General features: G+C 45.0%; 1 protein-coding gene across 1 annotated transcript in view; it reads right to left on the minus strand.

Annotated features, from left to right (window-relative positions):
* Window positions 1–5,798: 5,798 nt before the first annotated feature.
* The window catches only part of CRKL (CRK like proto-oncogene, adaptor protein), a 39,562-nt gene continuing 18,793 nt past the window's right edge, over window positions 5,799–26,567 (minus strand). The window contains exon 3 of the mRNA XM_047090257.1: window positions 5,799–9,412. Coding sequence (XP_046946213.1) covers window positions 9,278–9,412 — 135 coding nt within the window. The 3' untranslated portion in view covers window positions 5,799–9,277. The remainder of the gene's footprint in view (window positions 9,413–26,567) is intronic.

Genomic DNA, 26,567 nt, shown 5'->3' on the forward strand with positions numbered 1-26,567 from the left:
GAAGGGGGGGGAGGAGCGGGCGGGGGCGGGGCCGGCGCTGCGGCGACACTGCGGCCGGGAAGCCCGCGGCGCCCAGCACCGCCCCGCCGGGTCCCTGCTGGTAGTTGGGGGTCGGTTCCAGGTCAGGGGTCAGGCCGGTGGCTTCAGAGTCCTCACAGAGGGTCGCGGGGTATGGGGAGGCATTCGGGGGCCCTTCTGGCCATGGACGCCGCCGGCGGGGTTTGGGTTCCCAGGGATCCTCTGGACCTTAGAGGGGCGCATAGCTGGGCAGCGCACCGGATCTGATTCTTGCTTCTTTTCTTTCTTTCCTAAGTCTTCGAATCGTGGGCGGCGGAGTGACGTGGGGAGTGGGAGTTGAATCACCCGGAGTAAGCTCCCCAAGAAGGAAAATCCAAATCACTTCCCACTACCCCATAGGTAACCTGACTCCCTTGGGAGGCTCAGTCTCCTTGGTCTGCCTTCTCCCTACACTTAATACGGTCTATTTTAAATTATATTCTATTACATTTTCTTTTTCCCATCTGTCATTATATCAGGAGAACTTCCTGGATTCCTATAAATCATAATGCCCCCTGACGGTATGTCCCCTCTTCCAGGAAGCCCTCCCTGACCAGCCTCCCCAGACTGGGACTTGATCAGGCCCTGATATCCTGGCTCCTGGTTACCTCCTGTTTCACTGTCCTGACTGTCCTGATCTTCGCATTGTGTTCAGGTAGAGCTTGTACCTCCCGCAAACTGGAACTCAGTGACTATGTGGGAAATGAATGAATGACAATTTCTGGGGAAGTGATGTCACATCTATCATTAAACACATCAGGGCCCATCAACTCTGTGTCTTATTAGTGCTCCTTTAGTGGCTCGTGTTGGGTTCTCTTTTTTTTTTTTTTTTTTTGCCACCTCTCCCCTTTTTGGACTTTGCTTTCCTGTAAGGACAAAAACAACAGCAGTAACAGTCACCTATGCCAGGCAGATACAGCCTTCAGAGAACGTCCTTTATTTATGTCCCACCCTGCCCAGGGGGACAAGCAACACTCTCCCTCATTTTACAGATGGGGGAATTCGGAAGGCTAAGTCTCACCCAGAGGCAGGACCAGGGCCTGCATGGGTCACACTTATGCAGGTAGGTGAGGGGCTGAGGCCTGGAGGAGAAATGTGGCAGGGCAAGACCATAACATCTGGCTTGGAAAATATCCAATGGGATGTTAGCAAAGAGGGAAATGGAACCCCAGGCTGAGATGTAGTAAGGTGACCTGAAGTGGCTGAGAGACCCCTAGACCCAGCAGACACCCCAAAGGCAGGGAGGGGGTTGCCAAGGTTTGAGAAGCGGGTGTGTGTGTGTAGGTGATCCCTGTCCAAGCCTGTCTCTGTTCTCCTTCCATCTACCAGCTCCTGTCAGTTTCTCCTGTTCCCCATTCCCCTCAGACTAGGGGCTGGACGCCAAGGTGTGTAGGGAGATCCTTTGGAACAAGAGATAGAGGCAATGTTGAACATTGGGATTGACACTGGCGCCCCCTGGAGGCAGGTCTGAGGGTCAGCAGGGCCTACCTGAGCTTTGGGGTTCTGAGGGCAGCCATGGGCTGAGACAGTAGAGGCCTCTTCCCTGCCAGACTTAGGTGGATTTCCAGATACAGAGACCTAAGTTTATCTAACTGACTCCCATGAAATACTGGGGGCTGATACAGCACAGCCAACGCTTGAGTTAAGGCCAGCTGTGCCCACAGCTACAGGGTGATTCATTCATATAGAAACAGAAGTTAGGGGATCCCCAGTTCGGGGAGCCTGAGACAAACCCCATATCCCAGGCTCATCCCTGACTTGCTGTAGCTACTGAAGCCTATCCTCCCCCCAGCCCAGTTGGTCTACACAGTGTGAACACTGTTCTGGGTTCTCTGACTGTGGAGGCCAGCTCCAGCTCCTATTGACCTCTTCAGCCCCACCATGGCCCTCCCCAAGCTGCTGGCTTGCTGCCAGGACTGTCCTGTTTCCAGGTTATGGGGTACCCAGTCCTAATTCTAGTCCTCCTGGAGGGAGAGAAAGGCCAGAAGGGTTTTACTAGGGGGTGGCAAGGACTGAGGACAGACAGGCCCTTAGGAGTTCAACAGAGAGGAGATGGGCATCCAGGCAGAAGGAATGTCCGGGGAAAGGCAAGGAGGTATGATGGCAAATTCTGGGGAATACAAAATGTGCCAGCCCAGCCTGGCTTGGGTGCTGAGTTCTGGGCAGGAGCATAGCATGGAGGTATGTTACAGGGCCCAAGAGCAGCTGGGTGAGGGGTTTTCATCCCATGTGTCTTCGGTAAAAAAACATACCAACAAGTAGGACTGGCACTGGATTGGAATGGGGCAGAGGGACCAGAAGGTCAGGAGGCACCTGGGGTGAGGATTGAGCCACAGTCAGCTTGAGGGCTGGAAGGTGGGCCATGCCCTTGTGGCCCTTACTTAGACCTGAAGATTTTCTATCATCAGAAGGATTGGCAACAACTTCCACACCCTCAATGACAAATGTCCTGGTTTAAGTTACCTCAGCCACGTGGAAGAATACTGTTCAACCATAAAACGGGTCTACAATGGGTTTGGAAAAATGTTGTAAATATTTTCTTATACATCTCTGGTGAAAGTGTAAGTTACCCTACAGAGGGCAATTTGGCAACACCTCTAAAAACTGCAAATACCCAGAGCCTTTGATCCAGCAATCCCACTTGGAGCAGCTCATTTTAATGCACCTGACCTCCTTGGAAAGGACATACATGTCCATCAATAGTGGATTGTTGAATGAGTAACCGTACATCTATATCATGTGGTACTATACAGTGGTGAAAAAGAACAAAGACTCACAATAATCTTTAAAACAGACTGGGGAAATAAAGCAAGGTACAGAACAGTAAGTAAGTAATCTATGCTACCTTTCTGTACAGAAAACATTTAGAAAGGATATTTACAGAGGTATATTTGCTTGTATGTTATAGAAAAATTCTGGAAATATACATAATTATATTAATATATTATCAAATATATAATACATAATAAACTAGAAACAGGGAGATCCTGGGTAGTGGAATGGACAGTGGAAGGGATGTGCTTCTTCAGATACCCGTATTTTGAATGCTGCATCCTATGGATGTTTTTCCTCCAACGCTGAAGCCAAAGTCAAATCCCCCAAACTCCTCAGAGCTGTTTTGGGGGAGCTCGGTGGGCTTCAAACCACTATTCGCGAATGGCTGACACTGGGGCTTGGGTCCTTTTCCTCTGGTCACTGGGCCTGGCACAGCCCCTGCCCAGGTCTCGCTTCCTTTTGGTGCCCGTCCTGGACGCAGTTACGGGGCAGACTCCCAGTAACTCACTCACTCCCTCTTTCCAGGACTCGGCTGGTGGGCAGCTCCTGGCGCCCACTCAGAGGACATCCCCGCCCCCCCGCCCCCACCCAGCCGCTTCCTCAGATTCAGCCTGCACAGCACATTCCGCGGGGCTCTCGGGCGGGAGGGTGTAGGTTGCTCTCAAAGCGCGCCGCCTTAGCCACGCCCCCAGCCCCTTCTTCACCTGTACCCGCCTCCATTTCAGAGAAGGCAAAGCTGAGACACACCAGCCCTGCCCTCCGGAGCCGCCAGGACACAGGTTTCGTAGGGCCCCGAGCCCAGGAGCCCTGCGAGGGCAAATTCATTGGCCCCGGAAAAGGGTAGCGCTGACGGCCACCGGTCCCCTCTTCGGTCTCCCCGCCTTCTGTTTGCCATCCTACCTGGCCCTCGGCCCTGCCACCAGGAAGCCCGGGCTAGCCAGACCCCACAGCCCGCGATCTCTCCAGCCGCCGGGGACCTCACCCGAGAGCCATGCACTCTGGACAACGTCCGGAAAAGGGCAAACCCTTTCTGGGACTTGAGAGCGGGGAGGGAGCCTCCTGCGGCCCCAGTGCAGTGTTCTCTACCCTCACCCCTCCCGGGGTCCTCCTCTCCATTCCTCCGGGTGATTGTCCTCCTGCCCCCGACTCAGCGGCGGCTGCCCCCGGGACCGACGGCCGCATCTAGGCGTGGGGAGTGGCGGGGTCGGGTGGGCAGGGTCTGGAGGACGCGGTGGTGGTGGTCCCCAGAGCCGGTCCGAAAAGCGGAGAACCGGAGTCTAGGTGACGCAGCCGCGCCGGAGTACGTGCTGCAGCCGGGCTTCGAGCCCAGGACTCCTGGGAGTACCAGGTGTGTGTGCGCCGCGCCTGCGCACTGCTGTCCGAAGGCGTCCGGGTCTTCTACCCTCGGGGTCTTTCGCATAAAGGCGGGACGGCAACTGGCAGTCGCAACTGGCAGTCTTCCCGTGGGCTTGGGCTTGGGTCCTCGCCCCGGCGGACTCCAGTCTTGCTCTCCTAGCACAGGCAGAACATAGACCACAGCCCCTTGGCCCAAGACTTCGGAGAGCTGGAGGCGCAGGAGGGGCTTCAGTGGCACAAGCAGTTCTCAAACTTGGCTGCATAAACCCCTGGAGAACTTGAAAAAAAAGGGATCGAGGAAGGGCAGATCACCTGAGGTCTCCAGGGGCTATGACAAAGCCAGGCACTCTCCAGCCCTGAGCTGTTCCCTCCACCCGGATTTCGTTGATTTCTCTTCCTCTAAGCAGCCAAGAAGCCATCCTGAACCCACCGAGGGCTCCACAGCAGCTCCCACTGTCTCGAGCCACCTTCACCACGTCTGCACTATGAGCTCTCCAGGGCGGGGGCAGGGATTCCCTCCAGCTTAGGTTGCGAAGACTTGGGGAACCAAGGTGTGCACGGAGACCGCAAGATCAAGGTCAGATCCTGAGAAAGGGCTGGGGAAGAGGGCCCATGCCTAGGCAAGAGAAGAGCCTCCCAGAACAAGGACCCAGGAGGAGACCATGTGAAAAGCGCAGCAATGTCACAGTTTTTACTGTGGAGTGAGGTTTCAAGATCTGGGCACTGGCCTCTCTGCTGGTGTGCACTGAGGCTAACTCAGCAGAGGAAGGTGGAGGGACAGCCACCCTCACCTGGTCCCATTTCCAAGGGTTTTTCCTGCCACAGAGGTACCCAGCTCAGTATTGCTGCTCAAAATACACCTTTTCAAACCAAGTATTCTTCAAAGGTGTCTCTAGGGCACTGTGTCTTCCAGAATGACTTAACAGTTTTGTATTCCCATTCAAGACAAACTTTTCTTTCAAATTCTGCAGTACCCTGAAAGTAGAAGCTAGGGAGTACATTTAAGCAGCATAAATATGGACTGGTATCACTTCCTGAAACTCAGTTTTGGAGGTTTTACTACAAAGAAATGTGGACCTCTCAATACATACACAAATTATGTGTGAGAACAGGGCTCTGAGGGGATGTCAGGAAAGTGTCATCCCTACCCCCACCTCCAGCTGTCTACCTGAAGGTCCCTGGATTTCATCAGGAAGGCTATATATAGACAGAAAGAGAAGAGGCTGCTTGTTTTTTAGGACTTACTTCCACTTGAAACCATTCAACCCTGGGGAGCTTGTGCTGAACAAATATTTAACAGACGTCTTCAGATACAGGTGCCTAGAAGGGACCTTGGTGGTGTAAACTGTGGCAACTATTGCTTCATCTTCAGAAGGCCAAGACTGAGCACCAGCCCCCTACAGCACCTACTGTGCTCATGCATTGGGAACCAGCTGTTTCTCTTTTGTAGGGGGCTCCAAGTGTGGGGAAGGGCCAATGCAAGACGCACCCTAGGAGAGGCACCAGTTGTTTCTGTGTTTCACAGGCATTCATCAGGTGCTAAACTGACTGGGAGGTTGATATGGGCTGAGAGCCTCCAGGCAGCACTGAGGAGACACCGAAACACCAAAGCCGCTGCTGCCACCACCGGCTGATGCAAGTTTTATTGAGACAATGTACAAACAGGCCATGGAAACAAGGGTTCTGATGCCGGGATCAGTAACGTAAAATGAATACAAAAATAAAAAGGCACTAATCTGTTAAGAAAAGACACTCAATGTTCTAAGAATATAAGTCATTTAATACTGTTAATTTTATAGCACAAAATAAAACAAGCTATGATCCCCAAAAATAATTTTAAAAGCTTACACAGAAAATATTATTGCCTGAAGTTTATGATCTTTAAGTTACAGGTCAAAAGTTTTGTGTTGTTGTTGTTGTCATTTTAAAACACACAGTGAAGACCGTCTAGAAGCAAGGCCACTGTTCGTCCTGCAGAGACAACAACCCTGTGTCAGGGAACTGTCCTTCTACCCCTTTAGAATATACAACCAGCTCAGTTACCACACTGATATCAGTTAACCAGAGTTAGGTCTCTGGTCCCAGAGGGTGGAGTTTGAGGCAGAGCTCAGTGGTGTCCACAGAAAGCATTAGTCTTAGGTACTGTGTTAAAACAATCAAAAGTCACTCATTTTAAGAGGTTAATGAACATAATATTAAAGGATTAAATTATAAACACCTGGCAAAAAAACAGATCATCCCTTTTCAAAAATAAAATGGTCATATTCCTCTGAGCAAACATTACAAGAGCAGTGGCCGTCTGCCTCGGCCTGTCTTGTCTGTAAACAGCTGTAAAAGAAAGTTAGCACGGAGCCAGGGATCCTTGAGCTCCAAGGAGGGAGCAGCTGTCTTTCCTCCCCTTTCAGTTTTCCAACATGAGCACAGAAGGTGTCTTGTCTGGGTGACCAAAGTTGTCAAATGGCAGCTAGTCAACGCGTGCTCCTCTCTAACTATGCCATCAGGTGGTACCACACCATGAAGAAATGACAAGAACAACTCCTGCATGGGAGGTCCTTTTCAGGATAAACAAGTTTTGAATCAAACTGTCAATGCCCTTCATAATTTGTTCAGTTCCCGAGTTAATTTAATATCCAAATATCTTCTTAGGTGACACACAGTAGAGCAGAGCCAAGTAGCAATAATGAACAATCTTAAAAGGAGACCAACCAAGGAGGGAAGGCAGCTCCTCTGGAAGATTCGCATTGCTTTCTGAAACAGGAAGTCTTTCCCAATCACTGGGGAACCCAGGCATGAAGCTGAGGCAAGGATGCGGTCTTCTGTATATTTAGTGTGATGAAGAGAATTTCCCTGCCTGATGAGAAAACTAATAAGGTCCTAAGTCAAAAAGGTAGTACTTTTGGCACGTATCTTGAGAGTTCAGAACTCAAGGTTCACCATATTTCAGGCTCCCAATCTCTTGGGCAGCCCTGGAGACATGTACGTGGGCTGAAGTGACAAGCAGACTTATTATGAAGCCAAAGTAGGTTTGTGGGGTGTTCTGATTCTGAAGTGCTCTACACGAGGTGGGTCTTGCCATGGGCCAGCAGACACAGCTGAAAGGAAACCCTGCTTTCCAAAATGGCCATATACTTCTTATACTCTGAACCAACTATTGTCACCAAAAAGTGCCAAGCCCCTCAGCTAAATTTGGCTAAAAAAAGTCTTAAGGTTTGTGCCTTCTTTAAACAAGGCACATATAATGCTCACAACCCCCTTAGTACTGGGTCACTGGTTGCAAGGCAAGTGCTGCGTCCAGGCAGAGAGCAGGAATGCTGCCACACACGTACCACTTACTGTGGGAGCTAGGCTGGGCCCGAAATGAGTATGAGGCAACTACAACGGAGAGGCACCTTCAGAGCAAGAAGTGGCCACAGTTCTCCCTGACTAGGGAGAGCAGATTGCATTTTTTTCTGGGAAGACCACAGACAGGCAGCCAGTGATTTTTTTCCCAACTGATCATTAACTTTATCACAAGAACACTTTCAAGATTCTTCCATATGGCAGATACCAGCCTAATGAAATATGGATTTAAAGACAGACTGAAAAAATGGTTGTTTTGCTGGTTCCGTCACCAGAATATATCGCTCTAGCCCTCCAAACCTAAGACCCTTGGGACACAGGGCCATGGCTACAGCAGATGCTCAGCAAATGATGCAGTTACTCATTAGGTGACTGCTACATTTCTAGGTCTTCTGTATTCATTCTGAGCTGAGGCCTGTCTTCACCAGTTTCCAGAAGGGAGAGCAGACTGAACTGCATGAAGGTTCCAGAATCCTAATCTGCTATGTGCACCAGTCGAGGGATCAGCCACACATTTGTATCAAGCGGGCTTATATGAACAGCCCTTTTTTTAGCTAACAAGGAAACAATAACATCAAATTGCTAAATGGTTAATGGTTCTCCCTAGTGACTAAAATCTTAGACATTAAATGCATTAACCAATTTCCAGAGCTTACATTTTCTTTGCCTGAGGGCATCAGGGACATACAGACTGGGGAACCAGTATTTGCAGCACCATCTTTCTCTGGCAGCCTTGTGAACTTGGGCTGTGGTGGCGAGGAGTGAGCCTCAGTGAGTAGAATTTAAAGATTAATTATTTCAATGATTCTATGAACAACTTCATTTTTTAAAGAAACTTAATTCCTATACCTTAAAGGGGTGTATTCTCTGAAACAGTAGACAGAAAATTGGCCAAGTGCGCCCCCCATATTGCTCCTGTCACTGGCAAACACGGTAAGCAAAGGTTTCCCCAAATCACCCCTCACTCTGATGCTTTTGGGGACAATGTAATCCAAGAGGCCATGCACACAGCTTGGCACGCTATGACTGATTTTTTGTGGGCTGTTTGCAATATGGCAAAACCAGGTACAAGTGGCAACCAAGACAATAAAGGCCTCTGCTTCAGGGCTGTTTTTTCCTTTAGTTACAGCAGCTTCAGTTTGGAAGCTCAGAGGCACGAGTCATTCCTTACAATACCACAAAAATCCAACCCTCTAGTTAAAAACCTGTTCAGAACACACAAATCTAATTAAGTCTTCCAAAACCAAACCAAAAGGAAAAAAGAAGAGCCAGATTTGGGGAGTTAAGGACAGAATTCCCTCTTCTGTAAGGTTCATTTGCTCTGTTCTTCAAAGGAAAAACAAAATGGCAACTGAGCCACTGCTCTGTGGAACAGCAATGTGCAATGTCTCGTCATGGCCTCAAGCTCCATCTGATGAACATGATAGAATCAGTCACAAGTACAAACAGGGCAGTGATGAGAAGACAGACCCTTTCCTCGTCAACTTCTCTCCACTTGTGTGCTTCCACCAGTACTTCCAGTTTATGATCCAAAAGAACTCTAAAATCGGCTACTCTTGACAACACAACTATGATACAAATGCCGAGGCAGCCACTGTGTGCATTCCAAATGGGTGTGAGAGACCGCCACTCTGCAGAAAGCTGGACATCGGCAATGCAGTGTAACTTGCCTATGAGAGAGAATGCTTTCCCACTTCAAAGAGACTATGACAGGCAGAACAACGAAGCAGCAGGAAACAGGCAACAGCAATCACTCGTTTTCATCAGGGTTTTGAGGGTCAATGATTTTGACATGCGTAAAGGGGAAAAGCCCTTTGCGCCCATTCACTTCGCCTTCCCACTGGCCATTTATATTCATTCTTGTGACTTTCACAATGTCACCAACCTGTAAGGATGGAGAAAGAAGACAAAGTCAGCATTTTCTCTGCAAACAGAAGAAAAATAAAGTTTATTTATTTATTTTTGAATATTTATTTTTTGAGAGTGAGCAAGTAAGCGCAAGCAGGGGAGGGGCGGAGAGAGGGAACAGAGAATCCCAAGCAAGCTTCCTACTGTCAGTGCAGAGCTGGCTCGATCCCATGAACTACGAGATCATGACATGAGCCGAAATCAAAGATGGATGCTCAACTGATTGAGCCACCCAGGTGCCCCAAAGAAAGTTTACTTTATTTAAAAATAATTTTTTTAGGGGGGGGCGCCTGGGTGGCTCGGTCGGTTAAGCGTCCGACTTCGGCTCAGGTCACGATCTCGTGGTCCGTGAGTTCGAGCCCCGTGTTGGGCTCTGTGCTGACCGCTCAGAGCCTGGAGCCTGTTTCAGATTCTGTGTCTCCCTCTCTCTCTGCCCCTCCCCTGTTCATGCTCTGTCTCTCTCTGTCTCAAAAATAAATAAACATTTAAAAAAATTAAAAAAAAATAATTTTTTTAAACATTTATTTATATTTGAGAGAGAGAGAGAGAGAGAGAGAGAGAGAGAGAGTGAGCACGAGAGCAAGAGCGTGTGCACATGCACAAGCGTGGAGAGGGCAGAGAGAGAGGGAGACAGAATCTGAAGCAAGCTCCAGGCTCTGAGCTGTCAGCACAGAGTCTGACACAGGGCTCGAACTCAGGAGCTGTGAGATCATGACCTGAGCCAAAGTCAGAAGCTTAACTGACTGAGCCACCCAGGCACCCCAAAGAGTTTACTTTATTATTTTATTTTTGTTTTTAATGATATTTATTTTTGAGAGAGACAGAGTGGGGGAGGGGCAGATAGAGAGGGAGACACACAATATGAAGCAGGCTTCAGGCTCTGGGCTTTCAGAATACAGCCTGACATGGGGGTCGAGCCCATGAACTGTGAGATCATGACCTGAGCCGAAGTCAGACGCTTAAGTGACTGAGCCACCCAGGTGCCCCAAGAAAGTTTACTTTTTTTTTTTTTTAATGTTTATTTATTATTGAAATACAGAGAGTCAGAGTGTGAGCAGGGGAGGGGCAGAGGGAGAGGGAGACACAGAATCTGAAGCAGGGCTGTCAGCACAGAGCCCAACACGGGGTCCGAACTCACAAACCGCGAGATCATGACCTGAGCCGAAATCGGACGCTTAACTGACTGAGCCACCCAGGCACCCCGAAAGTTTATTTTAAATAATACACACTGTTTTATCCAAAGGAACCTACCAATAAGCTCACTGTACTTCTCTTCAGGTGCCAAGAATATATAGTAAGTGAAGCAGCTTCTGAGCATAAAAGCACCCTTTTTTCTCCCCATCCTGGTTACTAACTCCAACAGGACAGAAATGAACACTTAACTCTCTGAGGATGGTTACAGTGAAGTCACACACACACACACACACACACACACACACACACACACACACACACAATGTGTCTCCGCCTTAATTTACATGGGGTGGAACTGCTGTCACCAAGACCTCAGTAACCATGCTGCTTTCCCCAAGCAGCAATAATGTCTCCCTGAGTTGTCCATTCCTGGCTCCCCTCCCCTCTGTGGGGCAGTCAAAGAGGGAAGGAAGCTCAGCTTTGAACATCTTTTAAGGCCTATTTTAAATTAAAAAAAAAAAAATGTTTTATTCATTTTTGAGAGAGAGAAACAGAGTGTGAGCAGGGTTAGGCACAGAGAGAGACACACACAGAATCTGAAGCACGTTCCAGGCTCTGAACTGTCAGCACAGAACCTGATGCAGGCCTCGAACCCATGAACCATGAGATCATGACCTGAGCCGAAATCAGACACTTAACCGACTGAGCCACCCAGGAGCCGCTTAAGGCCTATTTTAAACTGCAGGGTGGTAGGAATTCTATCTACTATCAGAGGACAGGCACCAATTAGGGGCAGCTCTACTCATCAAGGGGAATGCAGCAATTTTGTTTGGAAATGGTTTTCAAATTGTTCTGGAGACCCACAAAGCTCTAGGGAGGTGTTTTAAGGGCCCAACAAATGTCTGATTGGGATTTCAACTTTTTAAAATTGTATTTTATAAAATTATAGTAGGAAAAAGTACACTGAAATGTGCCACTGCCAAATTAACCTGTGCTGCTCTGCTAGCTGCTTTTCATGCAGACCTTCCTTGGAATGAAGCTTCTTTTGCCTTGTGTCTGATTGAAGACTCCCCCAAATGGCAAGGTAAAAGCTACAAGACACCTATCACTACTTGCAACAAAACACATTCAGAAATAAACAGAATGCTAAGATGGATCAGACTGCACTGGTCATTCATGTTATTTCATGTTTTTTTTTCTGCCCATCGTAATAGTCCACTGTCCCAAATGCCTTTTTAGCTAATTCTTATAAATCTCAACTTAAAAAAAAAAAATTATACTTACATAAAAACTTTTATATCTGACATATAGTGGGGTTCCACGCAGTATTTCGTTTGGAAAAAAAGGTTCTTCTGCTAAAGTTACTGGTCCAGCAAGCTGACTGCTGGCCTGGAATGATCAAAGATCCCAGGGATGACAAGGCAGCTTTAGTAGTTCACGTGCACACAGATCTGGGCCATTAAGGCTGCCTCCGTAAGTGTGAAGGCAGACCTCCTCCTACCCCTGGTCCCTTCTCCAAAGCCCTGGAGCTCAGAGGCTTTGGGTGGAGCCACAACTACCCCTCTTGGGTTACAAGGTGGGTCACTACCCTCTGAAGAAAAGGAGGTTATGTTTTCTGAAGCAAATCCAGAGAAGGAAGGTAGTCTTTGAAACAGTCACTTGAATTAGTTTATAAGATGACGAGGCACCTGGGTGGCTCAATCAGTTAGTTCAGCATCTGACTCTTGATTTCAGCTCATCTCATGATCCCAGGGGATCCTAGGCCCCTCACTGGGCTCCACGCTGAGTGTGGAGCTTGCTTAAGATTCTCTCTCTCCCTCAACAAAAAAGACTAGGACCAAACAGAAACACCAAAATAACAACAACAACAACAACAACAACAACAACAACAACAACGTTTACAAGGTCACAGGCTGGTTCACCATGAAGCAGGGGTAAAAGCCAGTCAGCATCCAGTCCTGGCCATTTGTGTCCCTGCCATCTTGCACAGTGCAAAGGCAGCATGGCCCACCTGGGCCCAGGACCACTCAACCTCCCCCTCTCAAGTTCTTCTCACCAAGACACCCATTACTCTTAATGGTGTATCCTCACAATCTCTTTCTGTGAACACAGACTGGCTGTCCTGAGTTTTCTACCTCCTCATCCTCCATTTTTTTGCTTTTACTATTCTACTTGTAATTCCTCAAACCTACTGAGAAATAAGAATGAAGTCACTACATTTACACGGAAAACAGCATTATTACCAAATGAAGCCTCTTGCCTTATGGAAACCAACTTATTTTGAGTACTAGATAAAATGAAAACGGAAAAAAGAACTTTATCCCATGAGGCTCCCTGATTAGAACACAGTAGAAAATCAGTAAATGAAAAAACAAAAAACAAAAAAACAGTGCTCTAAGTTCCCTGTCTAAATTCTGACTCAAAATCCTTTATTCAGGAAAACCACTAATTCAACTCAATGGTAGGATGGCTTACAAAGAGTTAACCTGGTAATGAAGAATTAGATTTTTTTTTTAATTTTATTGTTTTAAGTATGCTCTAGGCCCAATGTAGGGTTTGAACTCACAACCTATGACCAAGAGTTGCATGTTCCACCCAACTGAGCCATCAAAGGCATCCAAGAATTAGATTTTATATGATAAAAGTTCTAAGACAAAAAAAAAAAATGTACTTCAGTATTCAGTAGTAGGTATGTATATGAGAAAAATGGTGTAAAAAGCCAATTGTATGTATTTATAGATTATTATAATTATTTTCAAATTCATGTCATGAGCTCAACAGAAACAATTCAGCTCGTTGAACAATTAAAATCTGAAGATAACAACTGAGAATTCTATTTTTGAGATCTGCATTAAAAACTGAGTTGTAGGGGCACCTGAGTGGTTCAGTCGGTTAAGCATCTGACTTCGGCTCAGGTCATGATCTCATGGTTTGTGAGCCCCATATTGAGCTCTCTGCTGTCACAGTACAGAGTCGGACTCAGATCCTATTCGTCCCACTCCTCCCCCCTTGCATGTGTGTGCTCTCAAACAAACAAACAAAAACATTAAGAGAAAATTTTTTTTCAATTAAGTTGTGAGGGGCGAGGGTGAGGGGGTGTGTGTGTGTGTGTGTGTGCGCGCGCGCCTGCCTGCCTGCCTGCCTGCCAGGCTCAGTTGGTAGAGCATGTGACTCTTGATCTCAGGGTCATGAATTCAAGCCCCTCATTGGGTGTGGGGCCTAATTAAAAAAAAAAAAAAATTAAGTTTTAAAATAGTGGAAAAAAGTTACAACTGAAAAGACTGGTTTTCTTTGGCTTTGCCTTAAAAGGAAATAATTTGAGGGAGAGTAAATTGATTTAATAATAAAAATTAAGTTTTAAAATATTTGAGACATACTAAAGACTTCTGAATATATTGACTGTTTTATGATTAGTGCTTGGAATCCAAAATTACTTTCTCCAAGTCGTAATATTTTAATTTATGGATAACAGAAAAAATTTTTAATGTTTATTTTGAAAGAGAGAGAGTGCATGTGAGCGGGGGAGAGGGGTAGAGGGGTAAAGGGAGAGACAGAGAATTCCAAGAGGTTCCATGCAGTACAGAGCCCAATGTGGGGTGTGATCCCATGAACTGTGAGATCATGACCTGAGCAGAACAAGAGTCAGACACCTAACCAACTGAGCACCCAGGAGCTCTGAGAAATGTCATTTTTATTCATAGCTAGGATAATCATACAAATGTTTCTTTATTTTTTTAATTTTTTTAAATGTTTATTTATTTTTGGGGCGCCTGGGTGGCGCAGTCGGTTAAGCATCCGACTTCAGCCAGGTCACGATCTCGCGGTCCGGGAGTTCGAGCCCCGCGTCAGGCTCTGGGCTGATGGCTCAGAGCCTGGAGCCTGTTTCCGATTCTGTGTCTCCCTCTCTCTGTGCCCCTCCCCCCTTCATGCTCTGTCTCTCTCTGTCCCAAAAGTAAATAAACGTCGAAAAAAAAAAAAATTAAAAAAAAAAAATGTTTATTTATTTTTGACAGAGAGACAGAGCATGAGTTGGGGAGGGGCAGAGAGAGAGGGAGACACAGAATCCGAAACAGGCTCCAGGCTCTGAGCTGTCAGCACAGAGCCTGACACGGGGCTTGAACTGACAGACTGAGAGATCATGACCTGAAGTCAGACGCTCAACCGACTGAGCTACCCAGGTGCCCCAAATGTTTCTGATAATTATGAAAAATTTCATATTCTATGAAGTGGACCAAGGATTTAGTTTTTTTTTTTTTTAATTTTTTTTTCAACGTTTATTTATTTTTGGGACAGAGAGAGACAGAGCATGAACGGGGGAGGGGCAGAGAGAGAGGGAGACACAGAATCGGAAACAGGCTCCAGGCTCTGAGCCATCAGCCCAGAGCCCGACGCGGGGCTCGAACTCACGGACCGCGAGATCGTGACCTGGCCGAAGTCGGACGCTCAACCGACTGCGCCACCCAGGCGCCCCTCAAGGATTTAGTTTTATAATTTGTATACCCTTCTCCTACCATACAGAGGTCATGAAAAGGGAAAACCCTAATTATGATTATTTCTAATAATGAAAATCTTCAGATCTGTGTATAAGTAAGTTCTAATGTGAATGAGAACCTTGAGTTATAGTAGAGACGTTACAGAAATCATGTAGCTGGAAGCTGAAGTCAATGGAAATCTGGAAAAATGGTTTATGTTCAATCTTATCATCTTACTCCATTAAAAAATTATAATGTTTAAGCACAAACATACAATAATGAAAGTGAACCCGCAAGTTAAAATCAGGTCTAGGTAAGCAGAGAGCTTCTGCAGGCAGGAGCTACTAAGATGCTACAAATCTAGACCCCTACCGACAGACCACATTTCCCAATTTCCTCAAACTTGTACTGCACCTGCTCTAGAACCTTGCCCTCTTTGAGCCTTTCAGTACAGGAACCTGCTGTCTCATGTCTGGAGCACAATGAGGCCAACGAGATGAGGAGCTTCACCGCCTGGCCTTTCTCACTCACACACAACATTCTTCCCTTATCTCCTTTTCACCTAAGAAAACAGATCTATTTTTCAAATAATGAAATAGGAAAGAAATGAAAACTCACGGATAGAAAACTATTGACATCATTAAAAAAAAAATTCTTTTAATGTTTACTTTTTAAAGAGAGAGCGACAGAGATAGAGCATAAATGGGGAGGGGCAGAGAGAGAAGGAGACACAAAATATGAAGCAGGCTCCAGGCTCTGAGCTGTCAGCACAGAGCCTGATGCAGGGCTTGAACCCATGAACTGCGAGATCATGACCAGAGCTGAAGTCGGACGCTTAACTGACTGGGCCACCCAGGTGCCCCAGACATCATTCTAAATGAACTTCTAGTTATTGTTAATTACCACAAACAAAAAATATAATGAATGTATTAAAATAAATACACAGAAAGGCAAGGACAAGTAAGAGGATGTGTGGGTATATACCTGTAGAGAGGATTTGGTGAAGAAAGGGATGGGGACCAGGTGAAGAAACGCCCAGGTGGACTCCGCTGTACAAAGGGACGATGGCCCTAGGGCACCTGGGCAGTCTGTAAGTAGGGTGGCACTCAGAGCCAGATCCGACTCTGCCAAGATGTTAAAAGAAAAAAAAAAGGCTAAGGCAAGAATGAGCTGAAACTGGAAAGAAACAAAGTTACAGTTTGGGGCTAAAGGCTGTTGGCAGACGTTGGGCCCTGTGACTGAAGTTTTTATTTGCTCCACTCATTTGACGTCCTGCAAAAAATACTCTGGAATTTTGTTATTTTATCTATGTCTTCCCTATCTTCAACTGCACTCCAGATGCCCAGAGAGCTTACATTTTGCCTGAAGTTTGTAATCTTAGCCTGCCTTAGCTGATATTTGATAAATGTGAAAGGAAACGAGGCCTCACCTTCCTGAAAACCTGGCCTGGGGCAGCCCTCTCTCACATCTTGGGTGAGTCCATCCCTCCAGCTAAGGCCCCCTCCCTGGTTCCCCCAGCCTCTCACTACCTGGCTCTACCAGTGTAGCCATCCTGCCCTGATCTGGCTTGTCATCTTATGTCACCCTAGCCCAATCAGCCCAACTCCCAATCACCCTGCTCTTCTACAGCCAGGCCCTACCTACGACAATGACTACTGCTCCCACCATTTTACCAAGGAACACCTGACAGTCCAAAGTCAATAGCACAAGTCCAGGTGTTACCTCTGATGCTCTATGGCACCTGAAGTGGGAGACTTCACCCACCCTTCTCACTTCCTGCTGCTTAGCCCTCCTTTTCTGTGGTATTCTATAAAATAACCCCACTATCAGGTGGGTACTTCCCATCTGGCATTTGTGGAAAGCAAGGCTCTGTCAGGTCGGGTCAGGTGCCTTGTTTTCCAGGTTTCTGGCAGACTTGCCCAAGGAGGCTTCCACAGTCACCTCCTCACCCCTAACACACACCACATGGCACTTTCTGAAGGAGGAAACTTGTTTTGCTCATTTTGCACTCCAAGTCACAGGTCTCTTGTAAACTACTTTCTGGAGAAGTCTGCAGAATCAAGGTTAAAGAGAGAAGAGAAAATTATTGGATGATGTCCCCCACTTGCTGGGGATAGATGGCCAAGCAGAGAAGCAAGGTGCTGGAGTAACAGGCACAAGGGCCTAAGGGCAAAAGACAGACCTTTAAAAAATATAAAGATAAGTGGGTCACTGCTCTGCCTTTTAAACCCCTAACACCTTTTCTCTGCACAAGAGCAACATCCATACTCCAGTCTTCGAGGCTCTGCTTAATCTGGCTTGACTCTTCCCATCTCTGACCTCGTTTCATGGCTTTCTGCACTGCCTCCACCCTCCCCCCGACCAACCACATTGGCTTTCTTTCAGTTTCTCAAACTTGCCAAGCTCTTCCTCAGATATTGACTATAGGACAGATGCAAGGACATGATGTAAATGCAATTCTACAACTGCACATCTTAAGATGCTATTGCCAAGCTGGTCCTAAGAAACCTTGGACTTCCTCTCTTCTTCCAGTTTGAAGACATGTAAGCAACCCTGATCAAAATCAAGGACAAAAACCAAGGACAAAACCAAAATCAAAAACCAAGGACAATCCAAGTCCCCTCATAACTACCTTATAGAGCTGCACACGCAGACAATGAGAGCAGGAAGTCTCTCTAGGCCACTGAAGATGGAGCATTTATTCTGCTCAGAGAACTGGGCTAGGTTCTATATTGTGTATTCAGGATACATATGATGCATCTTGAATATTAGACCTACCTAAAACTAAGGTCTAAGATCAACAATAACAGGATGTAAGCAATACCTTGAATGCCTAAAACAGGTACAAAGTAGCACTGTGGTGGCTTATGCTATGTACTTGGGAATAGGGCAGAACTGGACTGATGCACTGCATCTGCCACTTCCAGTGTCTATATGTCTGTAGCAGAATGCTCAAGCTGTCCAAGTCTCAGTTTCCTTCTGACTTTGACAGGTTCTTGTAATAATCAGAGGAAGTACTATAGGGGAATTGTTAACCAGGCCACTCAGCTAAGTAAATGGTAGCAGTTATCAGAGTGGGGATTCCAGAATAGAATCCAACCCCCACACTTATGCTCATGTTCCCAGCTGGAAGCACTCTGGGAAGAACTGGAATCAGTATGGAGAAGAACTGTATTAAGGTGGGTTTTCAACCTTGTTAGTAACAAGGGTCCTCCCAAAACTGATGATGGGATGGGAAAGATGCCATATCAGAATGAGAGAAGATGAGGGGCAGGCGTGAAAAGTGGGGGTCTACTAGGTTACCGTGATGGACACCAAGCAGCTGAAGAAGACAATGGGAAGGAGAAGGTGAAGGTGAGTCAAGTACTCAAAACTGCCAAGAACATTGAAACCTCATGCTTTCTAATTAACTTGTGATTTTGACAAGTCTTTACAGAATACTTACCACACCATTCTACATCATCAATTTAATAAGATTTACTACAGATCTATTGTAGCTCAGTTCCCATCCTCAAGGAACCTCTGTCTTCACTGTGGTATAGAAAATAAATAATCTACTGTCCAGATATGGTAGATGCTCAATGAATGTTTGTTAGAGAATAAACAGTATAAAAAACAGCAAGTGGTGGTGTGGGTGCCTGGATGGTTCAGTCGGTTGAGCATCTGACTCTTGATTTCAGCTCAGGTCATGATCTCATGGTTGTGGGATTGAGCCGTGTTGGGCTCCACCCAGAGTGTGGATTGTGCCTAAGATTCATTCTCCCTCCCCTCCCCTCTCACACACACACTCTCTCTCTCTCACACACACACTCTAAGGAAAAAAAAAGAAAAAGAAAAAAGGAAAGAGAAAGGAAAAATAAGCAACAAGTGGAAGAAAAACTGCACTGAGTCCATGCTGCGGAGAAGAGGAGGATCTATTGTTTTGACCCAGGGAACCTTGACCAATAGAGAGAAGTCAAGTTTCAGGTTAGGAAGAGAGAATGGGTGAGGGACATCTGATGGCCACCTGACCATTAATGCATCATTCTGGCCTTGCAGGAGCTCTCACATGTCAAAACACAGCATGTCATTTCTCATGCTGGTTCTAGCTCAGTCCGAGGCCCTTCACAAGGGGAACAAGCCCCAGAACACCAATACAGAAAAGATGCCCTGGCTATGTTATGCTGCCTGCTGCCCACAATTACAGGCCTGGCTATGGACCAGCTTCTTCATGGCTCCACTGAAGACTGGGCTCAGATCCTAATATGCCATCTTGCTGCTGCTCTCATCACTCCTGATTCTGGTACAATGCCCTTCTTTTGGCTTCACAGCAGAAAGACGGAGCCCAAAGAACCACTCACTTCAGAGAGCAGATCAATCTCGAAGTTGGTGGTATCAACTCAGTTCAAGAACTGTACTTGAAGATGTGGCTAACTCTATCAGATCAAGAAGACACACATACCTTATGCATCAACCTTACCAGGAATGTCACCTATGACAATCCTAATAATTATTAGAACTGCCACACATCGGAAGGACACTATTCAGTCCCATTCTTTGTGTCTGGTGAGGACCATGCAAGAAGGCAAGAGGACACTTCCTGGTGCTGGAAATAGTTTCCTATAGGTCTACTTGTCCAGAGCATTAACAGAAGGGCTCTGGAAATAACTCTAATGCCTGACTTCTGGCACTTGATTCCAAGAGTAGCCAAAGAGCTGGAGGGCCCAAGCACTGGCTACCACAGCAGCTTTCTGCTTCCTCAGTTCAGTTATTTTCAGACTGTAGACTCAGGTTACCAAAAAGTAAGATCAGAAGCACAATGGGTTACAATGGAATCAGAAGTTCTAACTTGGGTGACACGAATGTGTCTCAGATATCAAAAAACATCCTGAAAGTATATGTGGAATTGAATGTAAGTGCATTAATGTACAGTTTTCCTGGAGAAAGCTTTCATCAGATTCTAAAAGGGGTCTATAACCCAAAAAAGGTATAAAACACAACAAAAACCCACATCCTACAACCACCAGGCAGTTTTAATCCCACTAGTTGTGGCTTGCATTCATTTACTTGTTCAACAACTAGTGATTATTATTGTGCCAGGAATACAACGGAGAACAAAGCAGACAACAGGCCTGCCCTCATGGAGCTGCCTGGGGTCTTCACCTGTTTTAACAGCTACCTTTATGTTCTCTGTGCACCATGTCCTTGTGCCCTGAGTAGCAGTCAGGTAGTCGCATGTATTCTCTCCTACAACTGATGATATTTACTGGTTTTTAATACTGAAGACTTATTTTCTTCTTTGAAATTCCCATTATCCTTCAGGGCAGCATCTTGATTTAGGAGGGCTGCTTACCAGTTAACACTTCTTATGCAAACATAGGGATTTAAGATGGGCCAAGGGTTAAAGGTATCACAGGCCAGTATCCTGTGATGCAAGAGAATGTGGGCTATGGAGAGGAAGAAGTAAAACTATCTCCTTTTGTAGATGAGAAAGTCCTATATATAGAAAATTCCAAAGATTCCACAAGAAAGCTATTAGAGCTAATAAAATTCAGCAAAGTTGCAGGGTACAAGATCAACACACAAATATCACTTGTGTTTCTATAAATCAGTTAACAATTAAGAATGCAATTTCACTTAGGGATGCCTGGCTGGCTCAGTTGGTAGAGCATACGAGTCTTGGTCTCAGGGTTGTGTGTTTGAGCCCCATGTTGGGTGTAAAGATTATTTAAAAACAAAAAAAAATAACTAAAAAAACCCGCGGAATTCCATACACAGTGGCATTTTTCTTTTAAGGTTTATTTATTTTTGAGAGTGAGAGCTCAAGCAGGGGAGGGGGGGGGCGGGGGGGGGAGGGAGGGAGGGGGGGAGAGAGAGAGAGAGAGAGAGAGAGAGAGAGAGAGAGAGAGAATTCAAAGCGGGCTCCAAGCTGACAGCAGTGAGCCTGATGCGGGGCTTGAACTCACAAACCATGAGGTCACGAACTGAGTGAAGTCGGATGCTCAACCAACTGACTGAGCCACCCAGGCACTCTAGTGGCATCTTAAAAAAAATTTTTTTTAATCTTTAAGTTTATTTATTTTTGAGAGAGAGAGAGAGAGAGAGAGAGAGAGAGAGAGAGAGAGAGAGAATGAGTGGGAGAGGGGAACAGAAAAAGGGAGAGAGAGAATCCCAAACAGGTTCTGTGTTGTCAGTGTGCAGCCTGACATGGGGCTCAATCTGCAGAACCATGAAATCATGATCTAAGCTGAAATGAGTCAGATGCTTAACCGACTGAACTACCCAGGCACCCCTACAGTGCCATCTAAGAGAACAAAGTAACTGGGAATAAATTTAACCAAATGAAGCACTTATACACTGAACACTACAAAACGTTGCTGAAAAAAATAAAAGGCTTAAGGAAATGGCAAAATATCTTGTGTTCATGGATAGGAAGTCTCGGTACTATCAAGATGTCAACACTACCCAAGCATCTACAAATTCAACACAATCCCTATCAAAATTCTAACAGTTTTGCAGAAATGGAAAAGCTGATCTTCAAAATCACATGGAATTGCAAGACACCCTGAAGAGCTAAAACAATCTTGAAAAAAGAAGAACAAAGTTGTAAGACTCATACTTTTGGACTTCAAAACTACTCCACAAAGCTACTCCACAGTAATCAAAACAGTGTGGTATTGGCATACAGATAGACATACAGACCAATGGAACAGAAATAAACACATACATCTTTAGTAATGATTTTTGACAAGAGTGTCAGGTTCATTCAAATAAGGAAAGAACAATCTCTTCAACAAATGATGCTGGTACAACTGGATTTCCATATGCAAAAGGAAGAATTTGGACCCCTACATCAAACCGTATACACAAACTAACAAAATGGATAAACAACTTACATATAAGAGGTATAACCATTAACTCTTAGAAAACACTGGGGTAAATCTTCATGACCTTGAATTTGGTAAAGGATTCTTATATGTGACATTAAAAGCATGAGCAAGCAAAAGAAAAACTAGGTAAGTTGGATTTCATCAAAATTAAGAATTTGCATTGGGGCACCTGGCTGGCTTAGTCGGTTAAGTGTCTGACTTTGGCTCATGGTTCATGAGTTCAAACCCCACATTAGGTTCTCTGCTGTTAGTGCAGAGCCTGCTTCAGATAGATCCTCTTTCACCCTCTCTCTCTGCCCACGCACCCCCACTTGTGTCCACACACTCTCAAAAATAACATTAAAAAAAAAAAAAAAAAAAAAAGAATGTGCACCAAAGCACACTATCAAGAAAGTGAAAAGAAAACCTACAGAAGGGGAAAAAACATTTAGAAAGCATACAACTGATAAGAGTTGAATACCCATGGGAATGCAAGCTAGTGCAGCCACTCTGGAAAACAGTATGGAGGTTCCTCAAAAAACTAAAAATAGAACTACCCTAAGACCCAGCAATTGCACTACTAGGCATTTATCCACGGATACAGGTGTGCTGTTTCGAAGGGACACATTATAGCAGCACTATCAACAATAGCCAAAGTATGGAAAGAGCCCAAATGTCCATCGATGGATGGATGGATAAAGAAAATGTGGTATATATATATACAATGGAGTATTACTCAGCAATCAAAAAAGAATGAAATCTTGCCATTTGCAACTACGTGGATGGAACTGGAGGGTACTATGCTAAGTGAAATTAGTCAGAGAAAGACAAAAATCATATGACTTCACTCATATGAGGGCTTTAAGAGACAAAACAGATGAACCTAAGAGACAGGAAACAAAAATAATATAAAAACAGGGAGGGGGACAAAACAGAAGAGACTCATGCATATGGAGAATAAACTGAGGGTTCCTGGAGGGGTTGTGGGAGGGGGGATGGGCTAAATGGGTAAGGGTCACTAAGGAATCTACTCTTGAAATCATTGTTGCACTATATGCTAATTTGGATGTAAATTAAAAAAAAAAAAAAGCTGAATATCCAGAATATATAAAGAACTCCTAATACTCAACAACAAAAACCAAACAACCCAATTAAAGCATGAGCAAAGGACTTGAGCATTTTTCCAAAGAAGATATAAGGAATGTCCAAGAAGCATACGAGATGTTCAACATCATTAGTAATTACAGAAATACAAATCAAAACTTAAAAACTGGAAAGTAATAAGCGTTGGTGAGGATGTAGAAAACCTTGTGCACTGCTGGTGAGACATCCACTGTACACAACAGTTTGGCAGTTCCTCAAGAAGTTCAACATAGAGTTACCATATGACCCAGCAACTCTACTGTTAGCTATATATCCAAAAGAACTGAAAACAGGGGCGACTGGGTGGCTCAGGTCATGATCTCATGGTTTGTGAGTTCAAGCCCCGCATCCGGCTCTGTGTTGACAGCTCAGAGCCTAGAGCTTGCTTTGGATTGTGTGTCTCCTCTCTCTGCCCCTCCCCGGCTTGTGCTCTGTCTCTCAAAAATAAATACATGTTAAAATAATAATAATAAAAAATAATAACTGAAAAGTGAAGATAACTCTGATGTCCATCAACTAAAGAATGTATAAACAAGATGTAGTATATATTGATACAATAGAATATCATTTGGCCATAAAAAGAATAAAGATACATGCTACCACATGGATGAACATTAAAACATTATGCTAAGTTGAAATAAGCCAGACTCAAAGGATAAATATTGTAGGATTGCATTTACATGAGATCTAGAATAGGAAATTCATACATATGGGAAAGGCAGATTAGAGTTCACCAGGGCCTCAGGAGAGGGGAGTTTCTGGTTAATGGTTACAGAGTTTCTACTCAGGGTGATGAAAAAGTTTTGGAAATAGTGGTGACAGTTGCACAACATTATGACTGTAACACCACTGAACTGTACACTTAAATTGTTATACGTATTCTACAATTAAAAAAAAAAAGAGCCACAATCAAGACCACTGAGTTGTATGGTTTAAGTGGGTAAATTGTATAATGTGTGAATTACACCTCAATAAACCTATTCAAAAATAAGACTGTGGGCTGAGTCCTAGCTCTGCCATATACCACTTGTGAAAGTGGCAACAGATGACATCAACCTCAAGTCCTAAGTGTGTAAAATAGGACTGGTGTCTTATTTTACATAATAGCAGCCACATAAGGCAGCCACAAGGACTAACTAAAATACTCTGTGAAGCCCCTAGCTGAAGATTCTTTTTATTCAATAGCGATTACTACATACAGAAAACTAAGGTCAGCATAATGACTAGGCTGGGGCAGGCCTTGTCTGAACCATACCAGGGCCTCAATTTCATGGTATTCTCACCCAATTTACACATTAAGGAAGAGAAATAAAAACCTTTTAAAGATAATCTTCTCTAATGCACAACCCAATGACATCATGATAAGTTAGAAGAAAAAAAATGTTATTAAAAATACAAGGACTTTCAGGGCTCCTGGGTGGCTCAGTCAGTTAAGTGTCTGGGCGTGGATTCTACTTAAAATACATACATACATACATACATACATACATACATACATACAAGACCTTTCTAAAATTCTAAAGGACTTTCTAAAGATTCCTAATTTTCATTTTTAAATTTACTTTTATTACTTATTTTTATTTTGAGAGAGAGAGAGAACACACACATGCACAAGTGAGGGAAGGGTTAGAGGAAGGAGAAAAAGAATCTTAAGCCAGGCTCCACACGCCTAGTGCAGAGCCTGACACGGGGCTTGACCTCACGACCATGAGATCACGACCTGAACTGAAATTAAGAGTTGGATGCTTGGGGCGCCTGGGTGGCGCAGTCGGTTAAGCGTCCGACTTCAGCCAGGTCACGATCTCGCGGTCCGGGAGTTCGAGCCCCGCGTCGGGCTCTGGGCTGATGGCTCGGAGCCTGGAGCCTGTTTCCGATTCTGTGTCTCCCTCTCTCTCTGCCCCTCCCCTGTTCATGCTCTGTCTCTCTCTGTCCCAAAAATAAATAAACGTTGAAAAAAAAAAAAATTAAAAAAAAAAAAAAAAAGAGTTGGATGCTTAACCGACTGAGCCACCCAGGTGCCCCTAAAGATTCCTACTTCCGATAAAGAACTGTGATTAAGGAAAACAAAAACAAAAAAGTTTTGGTACAGAAGAAGTAAATCAAATTCCTAAAACTAGATGCATAACCAACAAACATCAATGACAGAAGGACAGAGGAAGAGCCCATCAGTCCTGATGAAAAGCTCTGAGATTATTAAAAGATGAATGTGAGCTCGTGGGCATCTGACAAACCTTGGTGAGAAGGTTCCATTGCTGGAATGTGACAGGAGGTAAGACAGAGTGTCCCTGTTATGTTACGAGGCTAGGACCCTGAACAGATCTCCAGAGCGGAGTCAGATGTTTGATGATGACCATGCACAGACGTGCCATCACTGTGGATATACTCTACAGGTGACCCAGCCAGAGGAACTCACAGATGATCTGAGAGGTTGAAAAATAAAACTAGTACTACTAAAACCTTCATTTACTTTGCAGACAACTTGATCTCAGTCAGAAGGATAGATGAAGAAACTGCTAATGTGAATTTAATTCTAACCAATGAAGCAGAACCAAAGTAGAAACCTGAGAATTCCAGGCCATTGAAAGAAGTGGTGCCATTGGTCTTAGGAAGATTCAGAAAATTCAGAAGCCAGATGTAATCCCATGACTAGGGGTTTCAAAATTGGAGAAGACAAACCAAAAAGCAATATGAACACAATCACAATGGGAGTAAACAGCAAGTATCCTGAGAATGCTGGTGAGTTCACACAAAGAACTCTGAGCATCATAAAAAAGTATGTGCCAAAGATGAAAGGGTGTCCTTACACCGATAAGACAGACATCTAAGTACTGACCAAACACACTGGCAAGCAGGAATGAGAGTCCAAATCTGGTCACCTGCCATAGAGCATTACAACACAGGACACTGGCAGACATATGAAGGGTCAAGATTCTTGGTTTTGTTAAAACAGGGACGATGGCACATTCTATAAAATGTAAAAGGTGAGCATGAAATCAAACCTGGACAAAATTCTAAATGCAATTAGCAAACAGATGATTGGAAGGCAGTATGGGCTCAACCAAGAACAAGTCATGCCAGACCAACCTCATTGTCTTTTTTTAGACAAGTGGCCTAGATCAGAGGAGGCTGCAGAGGAGGACTTTCGTACAAAGATCTGGATGGTGCTTTTATGAAATCTGCAGTTAACATGAAACTGAGGGGGATGATCAATATAATAGATGACATCATCAGGATTTTAAAAGATTCAGGTAACTGTACAGACGGTGTATGACAAAAACAAAAAATACACAGAAATGTATTCACCGCCCACCCCCCCCCCGCCCCGCAAAAAAAAACAAGAGGGATAACTATAGGGCCACATAATAAAGGCCAAACATTGGGCTAAGCAAATACAGGAAGGGGACTCATAGTGATTTGTTTTTCCCTGATAGAGAGCTAGAAGGAACCACTTATGAGACTCTGTTCTAGAACTTCCACGAGGACAGAGACCTTTGTATTTTTCACTGCTGAACTCCAAACTCCTTAACAAGGCCTG

The sequence above is a fragment of the Lynx rufus genome, unplaced genomic scaffold (genome assembly GCF_022079265.1).
Source record: "Lynx rufus isolate CCGP_SWC_20201006 ecotype Redwood Valley unplaced genomic scaffold, mLynRuf1.p SCAF_29, whole genome shotgun sequence".
In the NCBI taxonomy this organism is placed as follows: domain Eukaryota; kingdom Metazoa; phylum Chordata; class Mammalia; order Carnivora; family Felidae; genus Lynx; species Lynx rufus.